Source organism: Kogia breviceps, chromosome 8, assembly GCF_026419965.1.
Source record: "Kogia breviceps isolate mKogBre1 chromosome 8, mKogBre1 haplotype 1, whole genome shotgun sequence".
Classification (NCBI taxonomy): domain Eukaryota; kingdom Metazoa; phylum Chordata; class Mammalia; order Artiodactyla; family Physeteridae; genus Kogia; species Kogia breviceps.
This window is the reverse complement of record NC_081317.1, coordinates 103834710-103857110: the sequence shown is the minus strand read 5'-3', so window position 1 is coordinate 103857110 and position 22401 is coordinate 103834710. Positions and strand designations below refer to the sequence as shown.

The window sequence follows — 22401 nt, the reverse complement described above, 5'->3', positions numbered from 1 at the left end:
TTCTTTTTTTGTCTTTTTGATAATAGCCATTCTAACAGGTGTGAGGCAATATCTCATTGTGGTTTTGATTTGCATTTCCCTGATGATTAATGATGTTGACCATATTTTTATGTACCTGTTGGCTATCTGTATGTCTTCTTTGGAAAAATGTCTATTTAGAACTTCTGCTAATTTTTAAATTGGATTGTTTGGGGGTTTTTTGCTATTGAGTTGTATGAGCTCCTTATATATTTTAGATATTACCTGTTTATCAGATATATGATTTACAAATGTTTTCTCACATTTAATACGTTGCCTTTTCATTTTGTTGACACATCCCTTTGCTGTGCAGAAGCTTTGTAGTCCCACTTGTTTATGTTTGCTTTTGTTGTTTTTGCTTTTGGTGTCAAATTCAAAAAATCATTGCCAAGATCAGTGTCAAGTTGCTTACTGTCTATGTTTTTTTCTAGGAGTTTTATGGTTTCAGTTCTATGTTCAACTCTTTAATCCACTTTGGGTTGATTGTGTGTATGGTATAAGATAGTAGTCCAGTTTCATTCTTGTGCATGTGGCTGTCCAGTTTTCCCAACACCGTTTACTGAAGAGAATGTCCTTTCCCTATTGTATATTATTGGCTGTCTTGGCATAAATTAATTGACCATATATGCATGGGTTTATTTGGGGGCTCTCTATTTCTATTCCACTGATTTATGTGTCTGTTTTTATGCCAATACCATACTGTTTAATTGAAATAGCCTTATAATAGAGTTTGAAATCAGGAAGCAAGATGCCTCCAGCTTTGCTTTCCTTTCTTAAGATTACTTTGGCTATTCAGGGTCTTTTGTGGTTCAGTACAAATTTTAATTCTTTGCTCTATTTCTGTGAAAAATGCCACTGAAATTTTGATAGGGATTGCATTGAATCTGTAGATTGTTTTAGGTATATGAACATTTTAACAGTATTGATTCTTTAAATCCATGGGCATGGACTGTCTTTCCATTTATTTGTGTCTTCTTCAAAGTAGTTTTCAATATACAGGCCTTTGACCTCCTTGGTTATATGTATTCATAGGAATTTTCTTTTTTAGATGCAATTGTAAATTAGATTGTTTTCTTAATTTCTCTTTTTGCTGGTTTGTTATTAGTGTAAAGAAATGCAACCAGATGTTTTCATATTGATTTTGTATCCTGTAACTTTACTGAATTCAATTATTAGCTCTAAGAGTTTTTTTGATGGCATTTTTAGGATTTTCTATACATAACATCATGCCATCTGTGACATGTGACAATTTTACTTCTTTCCAATTTGGATGTCTTTTATTCCTTTTTCTTACCTACTCACTCTGGCTGGGACTTCCAATACTATGTTAAATAAAAGTGACAGGAGTGAGTGTCCTTATCTTGTTCCTGATCTTAGAAGAGGTAATTTTAGCTTTCCACCATTGAATATGATGTTTGCTGTGGCCTTGTCAGATATGGCCTTTATTATGTTGAGGTCTGTTCCCTCTATATCTGCTTTGTTGAGAGTTTTATCATAAATCGATGTTGAATTTTGTCAGACGCTTTTTCTGCATCTATTGAGATGATCATATGATTTTTATTCTTCATTTTGTTAATGTGGTGTATCACGATGACTGATTTGTGTATTTTGAACCAAGTTTGCATCCTTAGAATAAATCCCACTTGATCATGTTGCATGTTCCTTTTAATGTATTGTTGAATTCAGTTTTCTAATATTTCATTGAAGATTTTTGCATCTATGTTCATCAAGGATATTAGCCTGTAATTTTCTTTGTGCATGTGTGGCTGGCTTCCAGTCATCTTGAATCTAGGCACTGAGATCTTCACCTTTGGGATAGGACATGTCTTGGCACATGCTCAACTACTGGGAACACTTAAAAAATGTAATAGGCTGCTTCAGCAATCCCAAAAGTTTGAGAGATGACTAAGAGCTGACGGCTGAACAAAAAATTCATTTCCTACACAAGGCTACTCCTTCAAGACTGGGAGAGAGATGGTCGTTTCATCTACTGTATAGAAACAGACACAGAGAGTCAAGCGACATGAAGAAACAAAGAAATCTGTTCCAAATGACAAAATAAGATAAAACGTTAGGAAAAACCCTTAATGAAATGGAGATAAGTAAGTTCCTTGATAAAGAGTTCAAAGTAATGGTCACAAAGAAGCTTTTGCCAAACTGGGGAGAATGAATGAACACAGTGAGAACTTCAACAAAGAGATGGAAAATATAAGAAATATAAAACATTGGGATACTTTTTTTTTTTAATACTGTCTTTGAAATTCAGAGTGTATTTTCCACTTGCAACACATCTTGATTCAGAGAAGCTATTTGAAGTGCTCCATCCCCACATGGGCCTAATGATTACTGTATTGGACAGCACCACCTGGGTTTCTAGAGCTGAGACAAGAAAGTCCTAATCCCTGTCCTCAATGAGCTGCCAGTCAATGGAAGACACAAAGAGGCACAGAAGTAATGCAATAAGGAGGGAAAAGCCTTCAGATAAAGCTCATGCCATCTGACCCGCAAGAAAACAATAGGAAAAAATTTAAGCTGCAAAGAGTCAAACGGTGACCCAAAGAAAGGGGGTTCTGTGCTCTGTAATGCAAAAGTATTTTCCAGGAACTGAGCTGAAGACTTGCAGGAGCTGTCACGACCTGGGAGCCCAAGTCCCAAGGCTTGACCTTCACCTCCAGGCTTTCCTCCTTCAGGTGACCTCACTCTGCCCTGCAGGATCTATCTGTCTTTCTCATCTAATTCATATTTATCAGTAATGAAAGATACTCGAAAAAAACCAACTTTCAAAACCTTTCCTTACTCACCCTAAAAATAAACCAAAAAAACCCCTTTCCTTAATAATGTGTTATGATGATGACACTTCCTATCAATGATAAAAAAGTGACTATTCAATAATGGTGATGGAGCAACTAGGATGACTTCTGAAAAATAATAGTGTCTTCCTTATGCTCTTCTTATATTAGAGAATTAAGACTAGATGGATCAATGAATTAATTGTAATATATGAAACAAAAAAGTACTGCAAAAATATGAGAAAAAAAATTCTTACAAGTTTGGAGAGGGGAAGGACTTCTTCAGTATGACAAGAAACTATAAAACTTGCCTAAAGTCAACTATATAAAAATTAAGAAGAAAGCTGCATGGAAGAAATCATGACAAAGTTAAAAACAAACTAGAAAAAAGTACTCAGAATACAAAGCACACTTAGAAGTGTAATTTCCTTAATCTATAAGAATTCATAACGGGGACTTCCCTGGTGGTCCAGTGGTTAAAACTCCGAGCTTCTACTGCGAGAAGCACAGGTTCAATCCCTTGTCGGGGAACTAAGATCCCACACACTGCATGGTGTGGCAAAAAAAAAAGTTCATAATGAACTGGAAAGAAAATCAACAAGGAAATAGTAGACTTGAACAATACTATAAACCAACTAGACCTAGCAGACATCTATAGAGTACTTCAGTCAACCACAACAAAATATACATTCTTTTCAAGTGCACATGGAACATTCTACAGTTTAGACCATATGTGAGCTCATAGAACAAATATCAATAAATTTAAAAGGAGAGAAATAATAGAAAGTATACCCTCCCACCACAATGGAATGAAATTAGAAATCAATAACAGGAAGAAATTGGGGAAGTTCACAGCTATGTAAAAATTAAACCACACTCCTAAATAACCAATCAGTCAAAGAAGACATCAAAAAGGAAATTGGAAAATATTTTGAGATGAATGAGATTGAAGATGTGGATGCATCCAGAGACTGTCATACAGAATGAAGTAATTCAGAAAGAGAAAAACAAATATCGTATATTAACGCATATATGTGGAACCTAGAAAACGGTACAGATGAACCGGTTTGCAGGGCAGAGATTGAGACACAGATGTAGAGAACAAACGCGGCGGCGGCCGGAGCAGCAGCGGCAGCAAGAGCCGGCCTCTATGATGAAGTTCAAGCCCAAGCAGACGCGGACCTACGACCGCGAGGGCTTCAAGAAGCGGGCTGCGTGCCTGTGCTTCCGGAGCGAGCAGGAGGGCAGCAGTCGGTACCCAGATCAATGGGTTGTCCCAGGAGGAGGAATGGAGCCCGAGGAGGAGCCTGTCGGTGCTGTCGTGAGGGAGGTTTATAAAGAGGCTGGAGTCAAAGGAAAATTGGGCAGACTCCTGGACATATTTGAGAACCAAGACCGAAAGCACAGAGCATATGTTTATGTTCTTACTGTCACTGAAATATCAGAAGGCTGGGAAGCTTCTGTTAATATAGGAAGAAAGAGAGAGTGGTTCAAAGTAGAAAATACCATCAAAGTTCTCCAGTGTCATAAGCCTGTGCATGCCGAGTACCTGGAAAAACTAAAGCTGGGTTGTTCTCCAACCAATGGAAATTCCACAGTCCCTTCCCTTCCAGATAGTAACACCCTGTTTGCAACTGCTGCACAGACCTCTGGGCTGCCCTCTAGTGTAAGATAGAATTGGAAGGACCTCTTCCACCATGTACAGTCTCGTGGGCAGAGGCTTTATTATCCTTGGCAAACATCTGAATGACGCTTGCAAACTGTCTGAATTTGCCATGCAGGATTTTCAAACAATCTGCATGTTTTTCAGGTGCTTTCAAATCTTCTTTTAAAAAAAAAATAGTGTAAAATATTTTAATAAGCCAAAGCCACGTGGATTTTTTTTTAGATGCCTTAACTGTGCCCCCAGCCCACCCACCTTATTATTTTGGTTGGCATTTTCACAGCATTTTTTTTTTCAGTATTTTGTCCATCTGATGTCCGTCTGTGGTTTTTGTCAGATCAGCTTATTCGTGGGTATATTTCCCCCCTAAATTGTTTTCTCATTCACAGTATTAACATATTCAACAAATCCTTCTGTTGTGGGAATTTACGACAGTAATTCTTGATATTAAAGCAGTCCATCAACCCAAAAACTTGTTTCATAGGATCACAATTTTGATTCATAGATTCCAGATTTGGATTATTTCTATATGGCCCTATTTTCAGGAATTTGTCAACTCATTTGTCTCAGTTTTCACACGGGTATTATGTCCCTAACTACCTGATATGGCCAATTCCCCTAAAACTCAGTAGTCCTCTAACACAAAGTTTAACTCTGTAGAGCTGGTGATTGTCAGGCAGGTACCGTAAGCAAAATGCATGTAGTACATAACATCACGAAAACTGTATTCATGGAATTTGAGTTAGCATGCTCCACTGCCAATTCCCTTCATCCATAATCTCTCTTTACACAGAATACATAAGAACCGTATCTCCCTCAATGTAAATTTCTTTTAAAAACGTATTTCCAGTTTTTAAATTTAGTGACATCTCTTCAGTTTAACTTGCTGGTTACCACCTTAAATGCCAGCCAGTGCTGACTGCATCACAATTGAGTAAAATGCCCTTCTTGTTCAGCTGTTACAGACCTAGATTGTTAAGGCACCTTAGAACATCTCATCTTTTACAGCTGGTTAGTAGGTACTATTTATCATATAACTAAACATTGGGGCACTGGAACATACCTGAATTAAGAATTACTTTGGGGCTTCCCTGGTGGCGCAGTGGTTGAGAATCCGCCTGCCGATGCAGGGGACACGGGTTCGTGCCCCGGTCCGGGAAGATCCCACATGCCGCGGAGCAACTAAGCCCGTGAGCCATGGCCGCTGAGCCTGTGCGTCCGGAGCCTGTGCTCCGCAACGGGAGAGGCCACAACAGTGAGAGGCCCGCATACCGCAAAAAAAAAAAAAAAAAAAAAGAATTACTTTGTCTTACACTTGTCTTTATATTCACTTACATCCAAGAATCCCATCTAAAACACACAAATACCTTGTCTGAAACACCTGTACTTCTCTGACCAAGTCAGAAATGAGGTGGGGCAAGTGAAAGATGATTCCGTATCTAGACATTTGTTAGCTTCTTGTAAATAATTGTAACTGGTGGAATATAAAGTAGAAAATAAGCATAGTTATACATTTGTTCTATAAATTGTTAACCTTTAAAAATATAATTGCTGCTAAAATAGAGTGCTGTTACACTTAAGGAAAATTGGTGCCACTGTTTTGAAAATGAGATCTTGTGCCATAAATGCAGCTGATCTAAATATAAATATTAGTTCACAAATTAATGCTGTCAAAGGAATGAGTGAAGTAGAAAAACTTTTAACCAATGATATTTCATTTTAAATTATGTAGTGTGACCAAACATGATCTTCCAGAATTTTTATATTTTTCTTCGTATAGAGGTTGTGTATTCTGGGTGTTTTTTTAAAAGGAAACATTTTAAATCCCACAGAGTGACACTTCATATCAATCTTCAATGGACTAAGAGTTTTTTTCTCAGTGATCTCTGAAGTTTCTTTAAATTATATACTTAACACAGCAGAGAAACTGGATTGTTTTTGTATATAAGACTGTCCACCTGAAATGTTGTCAGAAGTACTGGGGGTGGGGGGGAGGGCTGGGTATCCTGTATATGATATTATTAGAAGTCATAATGCATGAACTTATTTTATAAACCCTTGGACTATATATTTGACATGTAAAATATGTACAGTATTAATGTCAGCCATTTCTTAAAAGTGAGCCTATAAATATTGTTGTATAATTTTCTTTGGTCAGAAACATTTGGACTAAGTAGTGCCACTGGGTCGGGTTTTCTTCAGTGCCATTTAGCAAACCACCTGTCTTTACCATGCAACTAGCAAAAATTTGTATAATGCATCAGAATATTTCAGTCGTCACACTTTAAATTTCACATGAGGCGTTCTTCACTATTCTTTTGGAACCCAGCCTAGCAAAATTAGAGGAAAGGCCCTAAGGAGATTTATTTCTGTTAAGAGAAAAAAGCCTACATTTGCAGACTCAACAGTTGAATCTACTATAGATAACAAATAGTGTCTACTATCTCAACTCTTCAAAGTTTACAGTGTTGGGACTGTCACTTGTGCTTTCTGTGGGGTAGTTGGGTAAAATTGGGCAGCTAAAATTTTCAGTTCCGTGTGGCTCCTAAATGTTAAAAAGTTTGTAAATTGATTCACAGACACAAAGTAGCAGCTATCTTGCATGTTTGTTGTTTTTTTTTTTTTGCGGTATGCGGGCCTCTCACTGCTGTGGCCTCTCCCGTTGCGGAGCACAGGCTCCGGACGCACAGGCTCAGCGGCCATGGCTCACGGGCTTAGTTGCTCCGCGGCATGTGGGATCTTCCCGGACCAGGGCACGAACCCGTGTCTCCTGCATCGGCAGGCGGACTCTCAACCACTGCGCCACCAGGGAAGCCCTGTTTGTTTGTTTTTTGTAAACCGGTGAAATTTTCCAACCAGGCACATGCCATTCAATTTTCTGTTGAGCACACAGTTGTATAAAACAGCAGAACTGAAGGGGGAATAATTGTTGTATACACTTTAAATTGCTTTGCATGGTCTCATTTGAGATAATTGGTGTAAGAATCTTGACTTTTTTTATATTTGGAAACATCAAATAAAAAATGGGAATGGGGCTTCCCTGGTGGCGCAGTGGTTGAGAATCCGCCTGCCGATGCAGGAGACACGGGTTCGTGCCCCGGTCCGGGAAGATCCCACATGCCGCGGAGCAACTAAGCCCGTGAGCCATGGCCGCTGGGCCTGCGCGTCCGGAGCCTGTGCTCCGCAATGGGAGAGGCCACAACAGTGAGAGGCCCGCATACCACAAAAAAAAAAAAAAAAAAAGGGGGAATGAATTTTTTTAACATAAAAACAATTAAAAATTAAAAAATTAAATAAATAAATTAATTAATTAAATAATCTTAAATTTGTATGGAACCACCAAAGACCCCGAATAGCCTAAACAGTCTTAAGAAAGAAGAACATAGCTAGAGGCATCCTGCTTCCTGATTTCAAACTCTATTTCCAAGTTATTGTAATTAAACAGTATGGTATTGGCATAAAAACAGACACGTCGATCAATGGAATAGAATAGAGAGCCCAGAAATAAACCCATGCATATATGGTCAATTAATTTATGCCAAGGGAGTCAAGAATATACAATGGGGAAAGGACTTCTGTTCAATAAATGGTGTTGGGAAAACTGGAAAGGCACATGCAAAAGAACGAAACTGGACCGCTCTCTTACCCCATACACAAAAATTAACTCAAAATGGATTAAAGATTTGAACATAAGAACTGAAACCATAAGACTCCTAGAAAGAAAACATAGGCAGTAAGCTCCTTGACATTGGTCCTGGCAATGATTTTTTGAATCTGACACCAAAAGCGAAAGCAGCAAAAGCAAATATAAACAAGTGGGACTATATCAAACTAAAAAGCTTCTGCACAGCAAAGGAAACCATCAACTAAACAAAAAGGCAACATACTGAATGGGAGGAAATGTTTGCAAATCATATCTGATAAAGGGCTAATATCCAAAATATATAAGCAACTCATACAACTCAATAAGAAAAACCAAACGATCCAATTAAAAAATTGGCAGACGATCTGAACAGATATTTTTCCAGAGAAGACATACAGATGGCCAACAGGTACATGAAAAGATGTTTAATATCGCTAATCATCAGGGAAATGCAAATCAAAACCACAATGAGATATCACCTCAAATTTGTTAGAATGGCTATTATCAAAAAAACCCAGGAAATAACAAGTATTGGTGAGGCAGAGGAGAAAAGGGAACCCCTGTACACTCTTGGTAGGATGGTAAATTGGGGCAGCCACTATGAAAAATTATGGAGGTTCCTCAGAACATTAAAAATAAAACTACCATATGATCCAGCAATTCTACTTCTGGGTATTTATCTGAAAAAAATGAAAACACTAACTGGAAAAGATATCTGCACACCCATGTTCATAGCAGCATTATTTACAATAGCCAAGATATGGAAACAACCTAAGTGTCCATCAATAGATGAATGGATAAAGAAATTGTGGCATATATATTATATATATATATATACACACACACACAATGGACTATTATTCAACCATAAAAAGAATGAAATCCTGCCATTTGTGAAAACATGGATGGACCTTGAGGGCATTATCCTAAGTGAAATAAACCAGACAGAGAAAGAGAATACAATATAATCTTTCTTACACATAAAATCTTAAAAAAAAAAAAAAAAACAAACACCAAGAAACAGAACCCCCAAAACCCCCAAATCAAGTTCACAGATACAGAGAACAGATTGATGGTTGCCAGAGGTGGTGGGGGGCGGGTTGGGGGTGGGTGGAGAAATGGGTGAAGAGGTTCAAAAGGCCAAAAGAAAAGAAAAAAGGACTGTATGCAAACGCAGAGTTAAGAGACTCAGAGACAGCTCCATGACTGTGGGCTTTAGCACAGGGGCTGAGGAGGATTTCCTCTGGCTGGTTCCAATGTCTCTTGCTTCCTCTTGGTTCTCAGTGCCATGGTAGGTGATGAGGCTGGGGGTACCCAAGACCTCCACCAGCCTGAGTCATCAGTTCCATCCAATCTGCGTTGGATTCTCTCTGGCAGCTCCCCTCCCCGGGACCAGCTTAGACTCCCCTTCCTCTAGTTGGACTGTCACTAGAAGACATGCCTCAGGCCACTGGGGTCAAGGAGCAGTGTGTAAAATATTTTTTAAATGTTTTTCATTAAAAAAAACTTTCCTCAAGTCACACAGGGATTTATTGACTCAGGGATGATTAGAACCCAGAGGTCTCCAGTGGACATATTGGTATTCTGGTCTGCAGTTAAACAAAAGAAAACAAAATCAAATATAGGGTCTAGTTGGGGGCATTGCTGTGACAAACAGCAAATACAAAAGCACTTCCCTACCAGGCTTCTGAGGGGGCAGCTTCCAGAACACCTCCCAGTTGTGGTCCCCCCTCCACTTCGCCCCACCACTACCACCGTGCAGCACAGGACAGGGACCCTTGTTCCCAATCTGCAACATCCTAATAGGAAGTAGGCCCGTGGAGCAAAATGATGAAGGAAAGAAAGGAAAGGCATAGAGGGAAGAGGAGGATGACTTACTCTGCTTTGAACCAGGCTCACTGTGAATAGATTATTCCTTTCAGTGGAAGAGGTTTCAATAATAAAGGTTCCTTTCTCTTTATTTTGCATCATTATATCTGAAAGGTGCCATAACAGACTTTGATGGAAATTTTTTTGTAAACAAAGTATTTGTACCCGCATATTGTGTCATAAATGCTCACACCCCCCTAAGATAGAGAGCCCAGCGCCAGTGAAGAATGTGGGACAGACTCGGGCTTGGGAACAAGCACCATGGAGTCCATGGCAAGAGCCCATAGGTATCAGAGGCCCAATCCAGACACTGGAGGGTGAGAGAGAGGGCAGAGGAAGATGCTGGGAACCCTGAGGGGGTATTCACCAGGGTCCAAACTTCAGGTTTATAAAACAAACGTGATGAAAGTAAATTTATACAGCCATGCTAATGATAATTAAGGTCCTTAAAAAGTAGAGTTCGCAACAGGAAAATATAGTGTGTATCCTTTGCCTTTAGATAAATGCTTATTTGTAATTCGATAGTAAATTGATCATTAACATTAATTACGTGAATAGGCCCAGGGCAAAAAATCCCACCAGGTCTGTCTCATTCTCTAAGCACTTAAATCTCAGAAAGTGCAAGTGAGTCTGGCAGTCTACTGATTTTTCTAACAATTCAAGGTTTCTTAGTTCACACCCCTACAATACGTGCAGGGCATCCACTCTGTGCCAAGCGGGGCTGGAGGCGCTCCGCAGACTCTCGGGGGGGGGTCTCCTTCTTGGGAGTCCCTGTTCTCTGGCCTCCTTGGGGCCCTGGTCAATGGAGGGGGGCCGGGGAGGGGCAGAATCTGAGAGTGGGCAGAAGGTGGTCGTCAGAAGACAGGTGGTTCAGGGTTTATGAACGGGTGGGGCATTTGCCCTGCAAAGGGGCAGGGTCAGGACCCGCCTTGAACGCAGATTCTGAATCTCACAGCCCGGATCACAACAGAGCATGTGGGAGGTGCCCTGTCCCCACCTCCCAAAGGCAGACCGGACCCTTGATGAAAAACCGCATCCCCGGGCATCAGCCGCCAAAGCAAGCAGTTTCCTCTTTGAGACAGAGGTGCCCGCAAGGTGGCTGGGCTTCTCTCCTGAGCCACACGCGATTGGCTAGAAGTCGTGAAAATTTACGTCAACTCGACGGAAGGCGTAGCTCATTCGCCCCCGCGGGTGACGCAACCCCAGGACAGGGTATAAAGCTAGGGTCTGGCTGAGTCATTACACCATATAGCCCTGCACCGCGCACCCCGCAGGCTGCAGAGACATCCCGCGCCCCACGAAGCGCACTTTCATTCCTGATGGCTCTGTCGGCTGTCACTCCGCGGCGACCTGGACAGCGAGCGCCCCGCGACCGCACGGGGCAGCGGGGACAGAGCACACAGGCCGCCTCAAGCACGAGGGCAGGGCGCGCCCCCGGTCCCAGGCCTCGGCTGCGGGGCCCCTTGGTTCTCATCTTCGTCGTCCTGGGTGTCCTGCTGTCGGTGAGTCACCGCCGCGAGTCCCGGCTCCAGATGGCGCGCTCCATGGCCAGGAAAGGGCGGGGGGCGAGGGGGGCGGGACACGGCCGGGCATGTCCTGGCAGGACCCACCTACCCACCCACCCACCCGGATGAAGAACAAGTACAGGGAGTGAGGGGGTGGCGGGGTGCCGTTCCGGGGCTGGCAGCATCTACCCGCGGCCCCGAAGGAGAAGAGCCCGCTCTCCGCCTCCGGGTCCTTGGAGGGTCTGGCCTCCAAATTGGTCCCAGGCGAGCATCAGCGAGTGACAGACAGATCGCCTTTTCTTTCTCTTCCCCTTTCCTTCCTACGATCCTCCTCACTTTTTCTCTCTTTCTCTCTCTCTTTATTTTGCACTACGTTTAACTTTTTTTTTTTTTTTTTGTACGCGGGCCTCTCACTGCTGTGGCTTCTCCCGTTGCGGAGCACAGGCTCCGGACGCGCAGGCTCAGCGGCCACGGCCCACAGGCCCAGCCGCTCCGCGGCATGTGGGATCTTCCCGGACCGGGGCACGAACCCGCGTCCCCTGCATCGGCAGGCGGACTCTCAACCACTGCGCCACCAGGGAAGCCCCGTTTAACTTTTAAAAGTTGTCCTTTGTAAATCGATTAACCGTGTAGGCCCCCGCCTTCCCCCACCACTGCCTTAAGCACCTTTGAATTTCCTTTTCCTTGAGAGGGGAGCAACCTTTAACGTTGCTTCCTCTGTTGCAATTTATGGGTGCTGTGTAGAAACCATCAATCAACTCACAATTGGGACCAGATTCTCACCACTTCTTTAGGAGGCGAGCTGGAGGCTCTGGGGGCTATTTACCAGTATCAGTGTGCATCCTAAAGAAACGCACTATGGAAAAAAATGTGCCTACTTCCACTGCTTTCTCAGGTTGTTTGAGGCTCTTTTCGAAATTTCTTATATGTTCACAGGAAAAAAAAAAAATTAAGGGCCTAACAAGGTTACAGGAATCATGAAAATGTGTACTTTTCATTGTACAAATTAGTACTAAAAATCAGAAAAGAAATAACGTTTTGTATTCACAAAAAATATAGAATTAGTTTTTAAAATATCAGTTTATCATAGGTAGGACTCATGTTGAACACTTGTCATGTATCCGTGTAGCCATGTGCATTGTCTGTTAGGTAACTCCTTAGAAAGTGGAATTGCTGTCAGCAGGTTAGATAATTTTACACTTTTGTTTAGATAGGGATAAACTGGCCTCCAAAAGAAGGCTGGACCATTTTACCTCACACCAAGAGTCCACAAGTATGCCTGTTTCCCTGCGACCTTTGCCACACTGAACTTTAATTCTTTGCTAGTCTAAGAAGTAAAAATGGGGTACCACAGTGCTGTGGTTTTGATTCCTCGGTGCCAGTAGAGATTTTCAAGGATCCATGAGATTTCTGAGACTGGGAGTGGATGACCAGGAGATCCAAGATTAGGCAGCAGGGGAGGGGGCAAAAATACAAACAGTAAAAGAACTGACAAAAATCTTACACAAATTCTTTCAGACAACGTAACAGTTCTTTAGTAGTTTCTAAGCCCAGTATAACCCTAAATGTGAAACCTGACAAAAACATTTGAAAAGAAGAAAAATATTAATACTTTTCAACATCCTTCCTAAAAACAGAGGCAAAATTCCTTAACAAAACTAACAGTAAACTAGATTCAGGAATATTTAAAGAAGAAAACATGCCATGACCAAGTGGGGTTAATCACAGGAATAACATCTGAAAATGAATCAGAGTTTTTCACTATGCTAACACCGTGAAGGAGAAAAACTATATGAACAGCTTAACAGATGCAGAAAAAGCATTCGACAACACTTAACCTCCCTGTCATGATAAAACCTCTCATTATATCAGGGCAGAAGAGACTGCCCTCCATCTGATGAAGGCCACTTCCTCTTGGAGTCACATAGGAGATTAGGATAACCTAGAAAGGGGTGTGAAGGAATGTTCCGTAGTAATGTTAATTTCCAGGATCTAGATAAGGGTTTGGGTTTCCCAAGTGTATGTGTTTTTAAAAACTATTTGAATGGTACCCTTAAGAATTGTGCATTTCCTTCTTTGTAAATCTTAACACTGAAAAAAACTGTAAAGAAATATGGAGCTCAAGTTACTGACAATGCTGAAGTACTGAGTTGCAGACGTGAATTTCATCGTAAAAATAAGACACTTAGGAGAATGGACAGAGGGATGGGTAAAGAAAGAAATATGGGGCTTCCCTGGTGGCTCAGTGGTTGGGAGTCCCCCTGCCGATGCAGGGGACACGGATTCAAGCCCTGGTCCGGGACGATCCCACATGCCGCGGAGCGGCTGGGCCCATGCGCCACAACTACTGAGCCTGCGCTCTAGACCCCGTGAGCCAACAGCTAGAGAAAGCCTGCGTACAGCAACGAAGACCCAACGCAGCCAAAAATAAATAAAAATTAAATAAATTAATTTTAAAAAAGAAAGAAATATGTGATAAAGCAAATATAGCAAAATATTAGTTACAGAATCTAGGTGGTGAGTATATGAGAGTTTACCGTACAGATCTTTAAACTTTGTTGGATGCATGAAAATGTTCATAATAAAACATTGAGGGGGAGAGCCTGTGAGAGGAGAACCAGGAAAGAAAGGAGGGAATAGAACTGTGAAGGCAGGGAAAGGCGATTCCACCAACTTGTGGGGACTCCCAGGAGGCCCAGGCTGGGGAAGGGATGACTTAGAGGCCATACTTGACAGGCTTTTCTGTGGAAGAGAGCTGCATTTGATCTTGTTTAGATCCAGGCAGTTGAACTGGGCTCAACGTAAGCTGTTTTCATCTTAACTGTGTTTTTCTTTCTTTCTTTTTTTTCCCTTTAATTTCACTTTCTATTTTGTCACTCCCAGGTTAAAGCAAAGTTGCAAAGACTATACAACCCCCCCCCTTTTTTTCCTGTACCATGTGAAAAATAGCTGCTGATATGATAGATCCCATGACTGAATACTTGAATGTATATTTCCTACAAATGAGAACGTTCTCCCCCAAAACTACAACACAGCCTTCAACATCAGAACACTAACATCAACACGTTAATCCTCAAATCCTCAGACTCCATTCAGATTTTTTTCGACTGGCCCCATTGTGTCATTGTTAGCATGGAGACTCATCTCAAAACCCGGTATTGCTATTTCTTCTTCTTCTGTGTGACTCATTACGTGGAAAGCTAACAGCTTCCTTTCCAGGACAGCTTGTCCGGTTAAAGCCCAAAGTTCATTACGCAACTGTGATTCTGTATCCTGATTTTGAAAAAGTGTGTGCATGGTATAAGACTCATTTGTGAAAATGTGTGTGTGCGTGCACGTACGCCCACGTGAGAAAGAAAGAGAGGGAGCCCGAGAGTAGTACACATATGGTCCAATAGAAGAAGTAAAGACACAAAATAATGGATGTTTTCTCTAACTGGGGGGAATCCCTGTGGTTTCTGTATTCTTATAAAAAATGTTTCCTTGCCCATACTTTCTGGAATAAACATATTTGATTTTATTATAAGAGAAAGGAATACCAGGAAAAAAATTTAAGTGTAAGTTACTTGGTAGCACAAAAGGCCACGGAACAAACATGAAAAGAATGAGAGTTGATAGCTGGAAGAAAGGCCCCGGTTCTGTTTTGTTTTTCAGGCTGCGGTCAAGGGACTGTGGGATGCATCCTGGGAGGGATGAGCGTCTGGAAGCCACTCATGCCTGTCCCTGCTTTGTCTCCACAGATCGTGCCTGCTTCAGCCATGCACATAAGGCAGGAAACATTTCACCAGCAATTAACTGCCCCGCAGGGATGGGAACGCAGCCTCTCAGAGTTGTGTCTACCAGGTACGTTCTAAGACTGATCTCCAACCCTTACCCCACCCTTGTCTCCAAGTCCTTCTGGTCTTCCGATCCCAGCAGTTCCTGGCTCTGATTCCACAGGCATTTACTGGGAGTCTTCCATGGGCCAGGCGCTGTGCCAGCGGAGGGCACGAGGCCCCCGCCCTCCTGGAACCCTCCTCCTAGGATGGTACCCAGACAGATGGACAGACGTGACAGTCAGAGAGATGAGCTAGGAGCCATGAGGATAATTGAGTGATGGGTGGGACAGAGATGGTGTTGGTGAGGCCTCCTGGGGATGGTGAATTTGGTGCAGAGAGCCAGGTAGAGTGCCCCTAAGAGGGCCCCGGGGAACTGTCACCGCAGGGGGCAGGGCTGGGCTTGTTTGAGCAAAGCTAGGGGGCAGCTGGGGTGAGTGGAGGGTGGAGAGGTTACCGGGACAGGTGGGAGGAGGCCACAGACCCTGAACACTGTGAAGGGAGCATGGGTTTTCTTTTTTTAGTGAGGTATTAAAGTAAGTAAAAATCTCACTGTTGTATATTGATACATGTTGAAACGACACTATGTTGGATATTGCCTCTTTCTTTTTATTCTTTAACGTGCCGACTATGAATGTGACTTTTATGTGTGGCTTGTAATATATTCCTGTTGGCAGTACTCGTCTAAGGTATGTGGTAGATGTAGAATCAAAAGATTAGAGCCAGGTCAAGGAGAGTTCCCCGTGTGGATTCCACTGGTGGCCGAAAGAGGCAGCCCTGTCCACACTCAGCCTCCGGGAATCCTGTGGGGATTTACTCACCAGCTTTTCCCTTCCTTCCCAGGGTTCCATATGGATGAAGCCAGTGGAGATTGTACACCGTGCTTGGATAAGGTGGATTACACCAATTATTCAAACACCCTCTCTTCTTGCTTACTCTGTAGGATTTGCAAATCAGGTACAGAACATGTCCCCATGCCTACAGCTGGGTGATGAGATGGGATTTGAATGGAAAGGGGGTCAGAAACCTGATTTCCAGCCCAGCTAGGTCTTTATCCTACCCTGTCTTAGGTCAGTAAAATAAATGAAAACAGAAATTATTTGTATGACGTACGCCACCTGGTAGGGAAGTCTTTCAGAGCATCATTTGGAAGCGGGGTGGGGTCATGTGTCCCTTGACGGAGGGGCTGGTTAGTGACAGCACAGGAGGCCTGGGTGAGTGGGACAGGGCTGGGTTTGAGCTGTGTGGCGCATCTGGTTCTGGGCCGGGCCCCTGTGAGCCCTGTGACTTCTGCTCCGGGATCTCAGCCTCTCTCAGCCTTCATGACCAGCAGGGCCAGGTGTTGGGAAGTCACCCAAGCGGTCCTCTCCATCCAGAGTGTCTCATCTCACACCCCGCCTCACCCCACCCTGGCTCTTGCCCTTGATTTGTGATCTAAAACCTTTTTCTTCCCAATCCTGATGTAATCTGTAATGACGCATGGTCCCTTTTATACGCCTCTATTGGCGACACGTGAACAGTGGCTGTCCTTTGGATGGTCTGTGTGTGTTGCTGCAGGAAATGGCCCCCAAATTACTTCCTGAACTGAGTAGAACTGAGTGGGTGGGGATCTGGGTGGTGAAGAATGGCTGAGAGACACGTGAGGGAAACACACCCCCAACACCTTATCTTTGGTCTCCAGGGGAGGAAGAGAAAAGTCCGTGCACCACAACCAAGGACACTGAGTGTCAGTGCAAACCTGGCACTTTCCGTAGAGAAGATGCACCTGAATTCTGCTACAAGTGCAGCACCCGGTGAGGCATGGGAGCCTAGGGGGCTCCCAACCCACAGAGACCCCCAGTTTCCTTGTGCCCCTTTCTCCGGTTTCCGTGCAGCCCCTCCTACCTCCTCAGGGCTCCGTTGTGCCTGTGGGGTCTCCTGAGCATGCAGCAGCCCCTCCTCATCCCTCCGTGTGTCCTTCCCCAGGGCCCCCTTCCCACACCTCCTCAGAAGGAGCCTAGAAAGACAAGTGTCTGCCACAGACAAAAGTCATAAAGAGGCCATATGTGTGCTCCTTCAAGGTTCCCATAAAACCTGAGCCAACTCAGCCGGCCTCACATCCAGCCCTTGTTCCCCAATAAGATCTGGATCTTTCCTATTTGGGGACTTTGGGGCCAATAGCAATGAGCTCTCCTCTGACGCTCCAGTGCTGGCTGTGATTGGTAGGAAGAGTTAACGGGTGCAGGACAAGAGGGTCCTTGTAGTAAAGCTTGACTGGAGGGTGAGGCTTGGCTTGTGCCCACACCCTTCTGACCCTTGACTTGGATGAGATGCCCCCTCCCAGGGACCCAGCTCCTGAAGGGGAAGCTCTGAACACTCAGCAGGAGCCCTGGGGCCTGAAGTGCACAAGCCCGGATCCCTCTCCCACCCAACAAAGGGTAGTGAGGGGACCCAGCCCTGCAGACAGGAGAAGCCCGTCCCTCCTGCACTGCCTTGTCAGTGTACCCCAGGTGGGAGTTTTCTCCCTCTTTCTCCTCACTTGGCCAGCTTTCCCTGACGAGTCCCCTCCACGTCCTCCCTGTGTCTGTGCCCAGGTGCCCTGATGGGATGATCGTGGCCACACCCTGTAGCCCCTTCAGCGACCTCAAATGTGTGGACCAAAAATCAGGTACCCAGGCCAGTGGGGAGGCCCCGGTTCCTGGAGAGACAGTGACCATGCGCCGGAGACCACCCACCACTGCCTCTCCCTCCTCAGGCACTTCACAGCTGGTGATCAGAATTGTACCTGCGTGTGTCCTTCTGGTGCTGGCGGTGATCGCATGTGGTTTCTGGTGCTTCTTCATTAAAGGTGAGGTTCTGGGAGGGAAGGGGAGGTTCTGGAACCCTCCTCCATCTCCCCACTCCTCCTGTTCCTCCAGGCTTGGCTCTGATCTTGTTCCCCGGGATCCCCCTCCACCTCCCACCTCACCTGCTCCTACATGAGTCCCCCATCTCAGCTGACGGTCCCCTCTTCCCCCTGGCCGAGTCTGGTGTAGCGGGGGGCAGGGTCAGTTCTTGATGCCTTTAGGACCCCCAGCCGGGGCAGAGAGGTGGTCAGCACCTTGACTGGGTGACCAGAGTCAGGGGAGAGGGTCGTTCAGCAGAACCCCACAGAGATTTTACATGGGTTTCATTTTCCCCCTTCTCTTCTCCCTTCCCGAGGGTTCTCCAGATTTGGAATGGCCCGCTCCCTGTCACCAGGCCCGGGGCTCCTTGTTCAGTGTCTGAGCCCCCAGCCCACACCCTGGCCCTGGCACTGTCCCTGGGGAGGGAGGTGCTGCAAGAAGGCCCTCCCCACTGCTCAGGCGGGTGCGTCTTCTCTTCTAGGTTACCGTGTGGACCCTAAGTGCATGGAGAAGGTGAGTGGGTTTCTCCAGGACCTGGTGGCATCAGGCCCTCAGTAACTGCTTGGCCCTGGGGGGACACGGTCCCCAGTTTGTCCTGTACTGTTGTCCCTGGCTCTCTCAAGTGGCCTGAGGGCTCTGGGCTGACAGTAGAGCAACTGGCCTGTTGAGAGCAGACCTAAGGCGGGTTGGCAGTGCTAGCCCTGTCCCTCTTACTGCTTGTGAGGCACCCTTACCCCATAACCCTGGATGCACCCTGGGGTATGGGGGGTGTCAGGCAAGGGTGCTGAATCCCCCTTAGCACAGAACTAGGGTCCAAGTGCCATCAGCAGAGCCCTGGATGTGCTGAGTCTGTAGCCACCTGGGGGGCACAGCATGGGAGTAGGTGGGGAGGCAAAACCCACAATGTCCCCCACAGACACTACACGGATCTGTGGGTATGAACTCCTGAGTCAGCTCCTTGCCTTCCAAAGGTCTTCTTCCGGCACTCACATCCCTTCAGAGGTCCTGGTGCTCTGGACAATGCCCACAACAATATGATGATCAACAGAGATTCGCTGATTGATCTGGTCCCTGAGCAGGAGGTAGAAGAGCAGGTGAAGCCAACAGATGTCGTGGCCCAGTCCCAGGGGGAAGCAAAGCGTCTGCTGGTGAGTGTGGTGCCCTGGCCCTTCTGCTTGCCCAGGACTGCAGTAGAAACAGGGAAAGGCTGATGCTGGTCAGGTCTCCCGTCCCATGGGGAAGTGGTGATGGAGGGAGATCATGGTCATGGAGCGGAAGGGAGCCCACCCCCTGCTATGGTCGAATGGCAGCTCTTATGCTACTTCTCATCTGTCTTGTTCTCACCACATTCCTGGTGTCTAGAACAGCCAGAGTGCTCACTCCCATGATTGTTCTGTGATGGAATTAAAGCTACATGATATTTTTCTGTGTGATTTTTACATGCTTTTAAGCCATTCCTCATCACATTAGGAAGTTCATATTTATTTCAAAATTATTATTAAGTTGAGTCTATTTGAAAAGTAGTATTTGTCTCCATGAATAAACATGTTTGTGGGGTGTCTTCCTAGTAGAAGTAGAATCTCTTTGTCAACGTATAGAAGTATTTTTCACTGTACACACACACACAGACGTTTGCGGTCATATCCTTTCAATAGTTTTGATATGACATTAATATATTTCTTTTTTGGTAACAAGCAAAAAACTGACTTAAACTTGTATTTTTTTTGTTTTGATTAATTTCAGATGATTGTTGTCTTGTCTGTTAAGAGTCTTTCTAAGCAGACATGCTCTTGTGCCCATGAGTACATGCATGTGTGTTTTTTCACTTGGTTTAGTATTTTAATGTGCAGAATTTTATATATTAACTGATTAAATCTATCAATACATTTACTTTTCATTGCTCAGAGCTTTTAAAGTCCTTCATCAAACAGAAGATAAGATAAAATTCTCTAATTTCTTAGGTAGGCTTTTTAAAAATAATGTGACTGATAGCATAGAGCTTATAAGCTAAATGGAGGGACTTCCCTGGTGGTGCAGTGGTTAAGAATCTGCCTGCCAGGGCTTCCCTGGTGGCGCAGTGGTTGAGAGTCCGCCTGCCAATGCAGGAGACGCGGGTTCGTGCCCCGGTCCGGGAAGATCCCACATGCCGCGGAGCGGCTGGGCCCGTGGGCCATGGCCTCTAGGCCTGCGCGTCCGGAGCCTGTGCTCCGCAGCGGGAGAGGCCACAACAGTGAGAGGCCCGCATACCGCAAAAAAAAAAAAAAAAAAGAATCTGCCTGCCAATGCAGGGGACACAGGTTCGAGCCCCGTTCTGGGAAGATCCCACATGCCACGGAGCAACTAAGCCCATGAGCCACTACTGAGCCTGTGCTCTAGAGCCCACGAGCCACAACTACTGAGCCCACGTGCCACAACTACTGAAGCCCACGCACTAGAGCCTGTGCTCCGCAACAAGAGAGGCCACCGCAATGAGAAGCCTGTGCACCGCAACTAAGAGTAGTCCCCGCTCGCAGCAACTGGAGAAAGCCCGCGTGTATCAATGAAGACCCAACACAGCCAAAAATAAATAAATAAAAATTAAAAAATAATAATAAGCAAAATGGAATTTATTTTGTGATAAATAAGACATGAGGAGCTCCCAGAATTGTTCTGAGTTACCATCTCATTCCTTATACTTGATTTAGCTGCTGATTTTTTGAGTATTACCTTAATTTATAAATTAATCTAGGAAGAACTGACATCTTTTAGATATTCTGTATTTTTCTTATGAAGAGAGGTAGCATTTTCAAGTCAAGGGTTTTATAATACCTCAGCTAGATGTGTGGGGTATTTTTGGTAAATTTCTCCTATTTCTTGTTGAGGCTGTGTCTTTGTACTACAAGTGTTCTATAACCTTATGAGTTTACCTGACTCTTGTAATTCCTTATACAATTTATTGTCTGCTACAATTTTTAACATTCATCCATCCATACATTCACATTTAAATATTGTTGCTAAACCATTAGAGTTTTTTTTTTTTTCTTTTTTTTGGTATGCGGGCCTCTCACTGCTGTGGCCTTTCCCGTTGCGGAGCACAGGCTCCGGACGCGCAGGCTCAGTGGCCTTGGCTCACCGGCCTAGCTGCCCCGCGGCATGTGGGATCTTTCCGGACCAGGGCACGAACCCGTGTCCCCTGCATCAGCAGATGGACTCTCAACCACTGCGCCACCAGGGAAGCCCATCCATTAGAGTTTTGAAAGAATACAATCATATGTCAAATAATGACTATTTTGTCTTCTCCCTTCAAATATCCTGCATTGTGTTTTTATTTCACTTATGGCTGCATATGCCAGAATTTCAGAACAATGTTTGCTAGGCTCAGTGCTGGAACCCAGGACCCCTGATTAAGACCGAGGCTGTTCTCCACTGTGTTATACAGGAACCAGCAGAAGCTGAAGGGTCTCACACGAGAAGAAGGCTGCTGGTTCCAGCAAACGGTGCAGACCCCACTGAAAGTGAGTGCTTTCCCCGGGCAGTGGAGCAGGAGTGGAGCGAGGAGGGACAGTGTCCTAACTGCTGTCCCCGTAGCTGTCAGGGCAACTCAGAGCAGGGGATGGCTTGTCACTGGACCTTCGGGACTCTGATTCCCTCTCTGCCCCCTCTTCTTCTCCCCACCCTGCACGCCTCTGTCCCCTAACAAACACCTCCCTGTCCTTCCCTCCCTCCATCCCCCCTCCTCCCTTGTTGCTCAGGGCCTGGTTGGTCCACCCTGAGGCATCTAAGGGGCTGTGCTGTCCAGCAGGGCACCCAGTGGCCGCAGGAGGCTGTGGAGCGCCTGACCTGTGGCCAAATCTGAAGAGCTGTAGTATAACTCGATACTGTAGTGCAAAGAACTGGCAGGAAAAAGGACGGTAATATGTCTCATGAACAGTTTGTTGTATACTGATTACATGTTGAAATGAAGATTTTTAGAATCTATTGAGTTAGTGCCATATTTTATGGAAATTAGTTATTGTTACTTTTTTCAGTGTAGCTGTGAGAAAATACAAATTTGTATTCGGTGCCCACCTTACGTGCCTATGGACGGCGGTGTGCACTGCATTTCACACACATCTCACTGAGTCCCCAGTAGTCCCGCGAGGTGGGTGGTGTTTGCTCCATTTTATGGGTTAAATTCCTGCTGCGAGTCTGTCCCCATCTGGCTCTGCCACAGTGTCAGTCAGCGAGGCCGAGCTGGGCGTGAGGCCAGAGACCTT

At 44.8% G+C, this 22401-nt stretch overlaps 1 protein-coding gene and 1 pseudogene across 4 annotated transcripts in view; both read left to right on the top strand.

The window, feature by feature from the left end:
- LOC131761369 (tumor necrosis factor receptor superfamily member 10A) overlaps positions 1-22401 on the top strand; it is a 47831-nt gene that overhangs the window by 23044 nt on the left and 2386 nt on the right. The window contains exons 1-9 of one of the 4 annotated variants that reach the window (XM_067039895.1): positions 11225-11484; positions 15228-15330; positions 16146-16259; positions 16984-17095; positions 17876-17949; positions 18037-18129; positions 18648-18679; positions 19138-19314; positions 21585-21660. In XM_067039895.1, the coding sequence (XP_066895996.1) occupies positions 11302-11484; positions 15228-15330; positions 16146-16259; positions 16984-17095; positions 17876-17949; positions 18037-18129; positions 18648-18679; positions 19138-19314; positions 21585-21660 (964 nt within the window). In that variant the 5' untranslated portion in view covers positions 11225-11301. Of the gene's footprint in view, positions 1-11223; positions 11485-15227; positions 15331-16145; positions 16260-16983; positions 17096-17875; positions 18130-18647; positions 18680-19137; positions 19315-21584; positions 21661-22401 lie in introns of those variants that run through there. The other 3 variants (XM_067039896.1, XM_059072092.2, XM_067039894.1) reach the window with 3 other exon arrangements.
- LOC131761366 (diphosphoinositol polyphosphate phosphohydrolase 2 pseudogene) lies at positions 3906-4482 on the top strand (annotated as a pseudogene).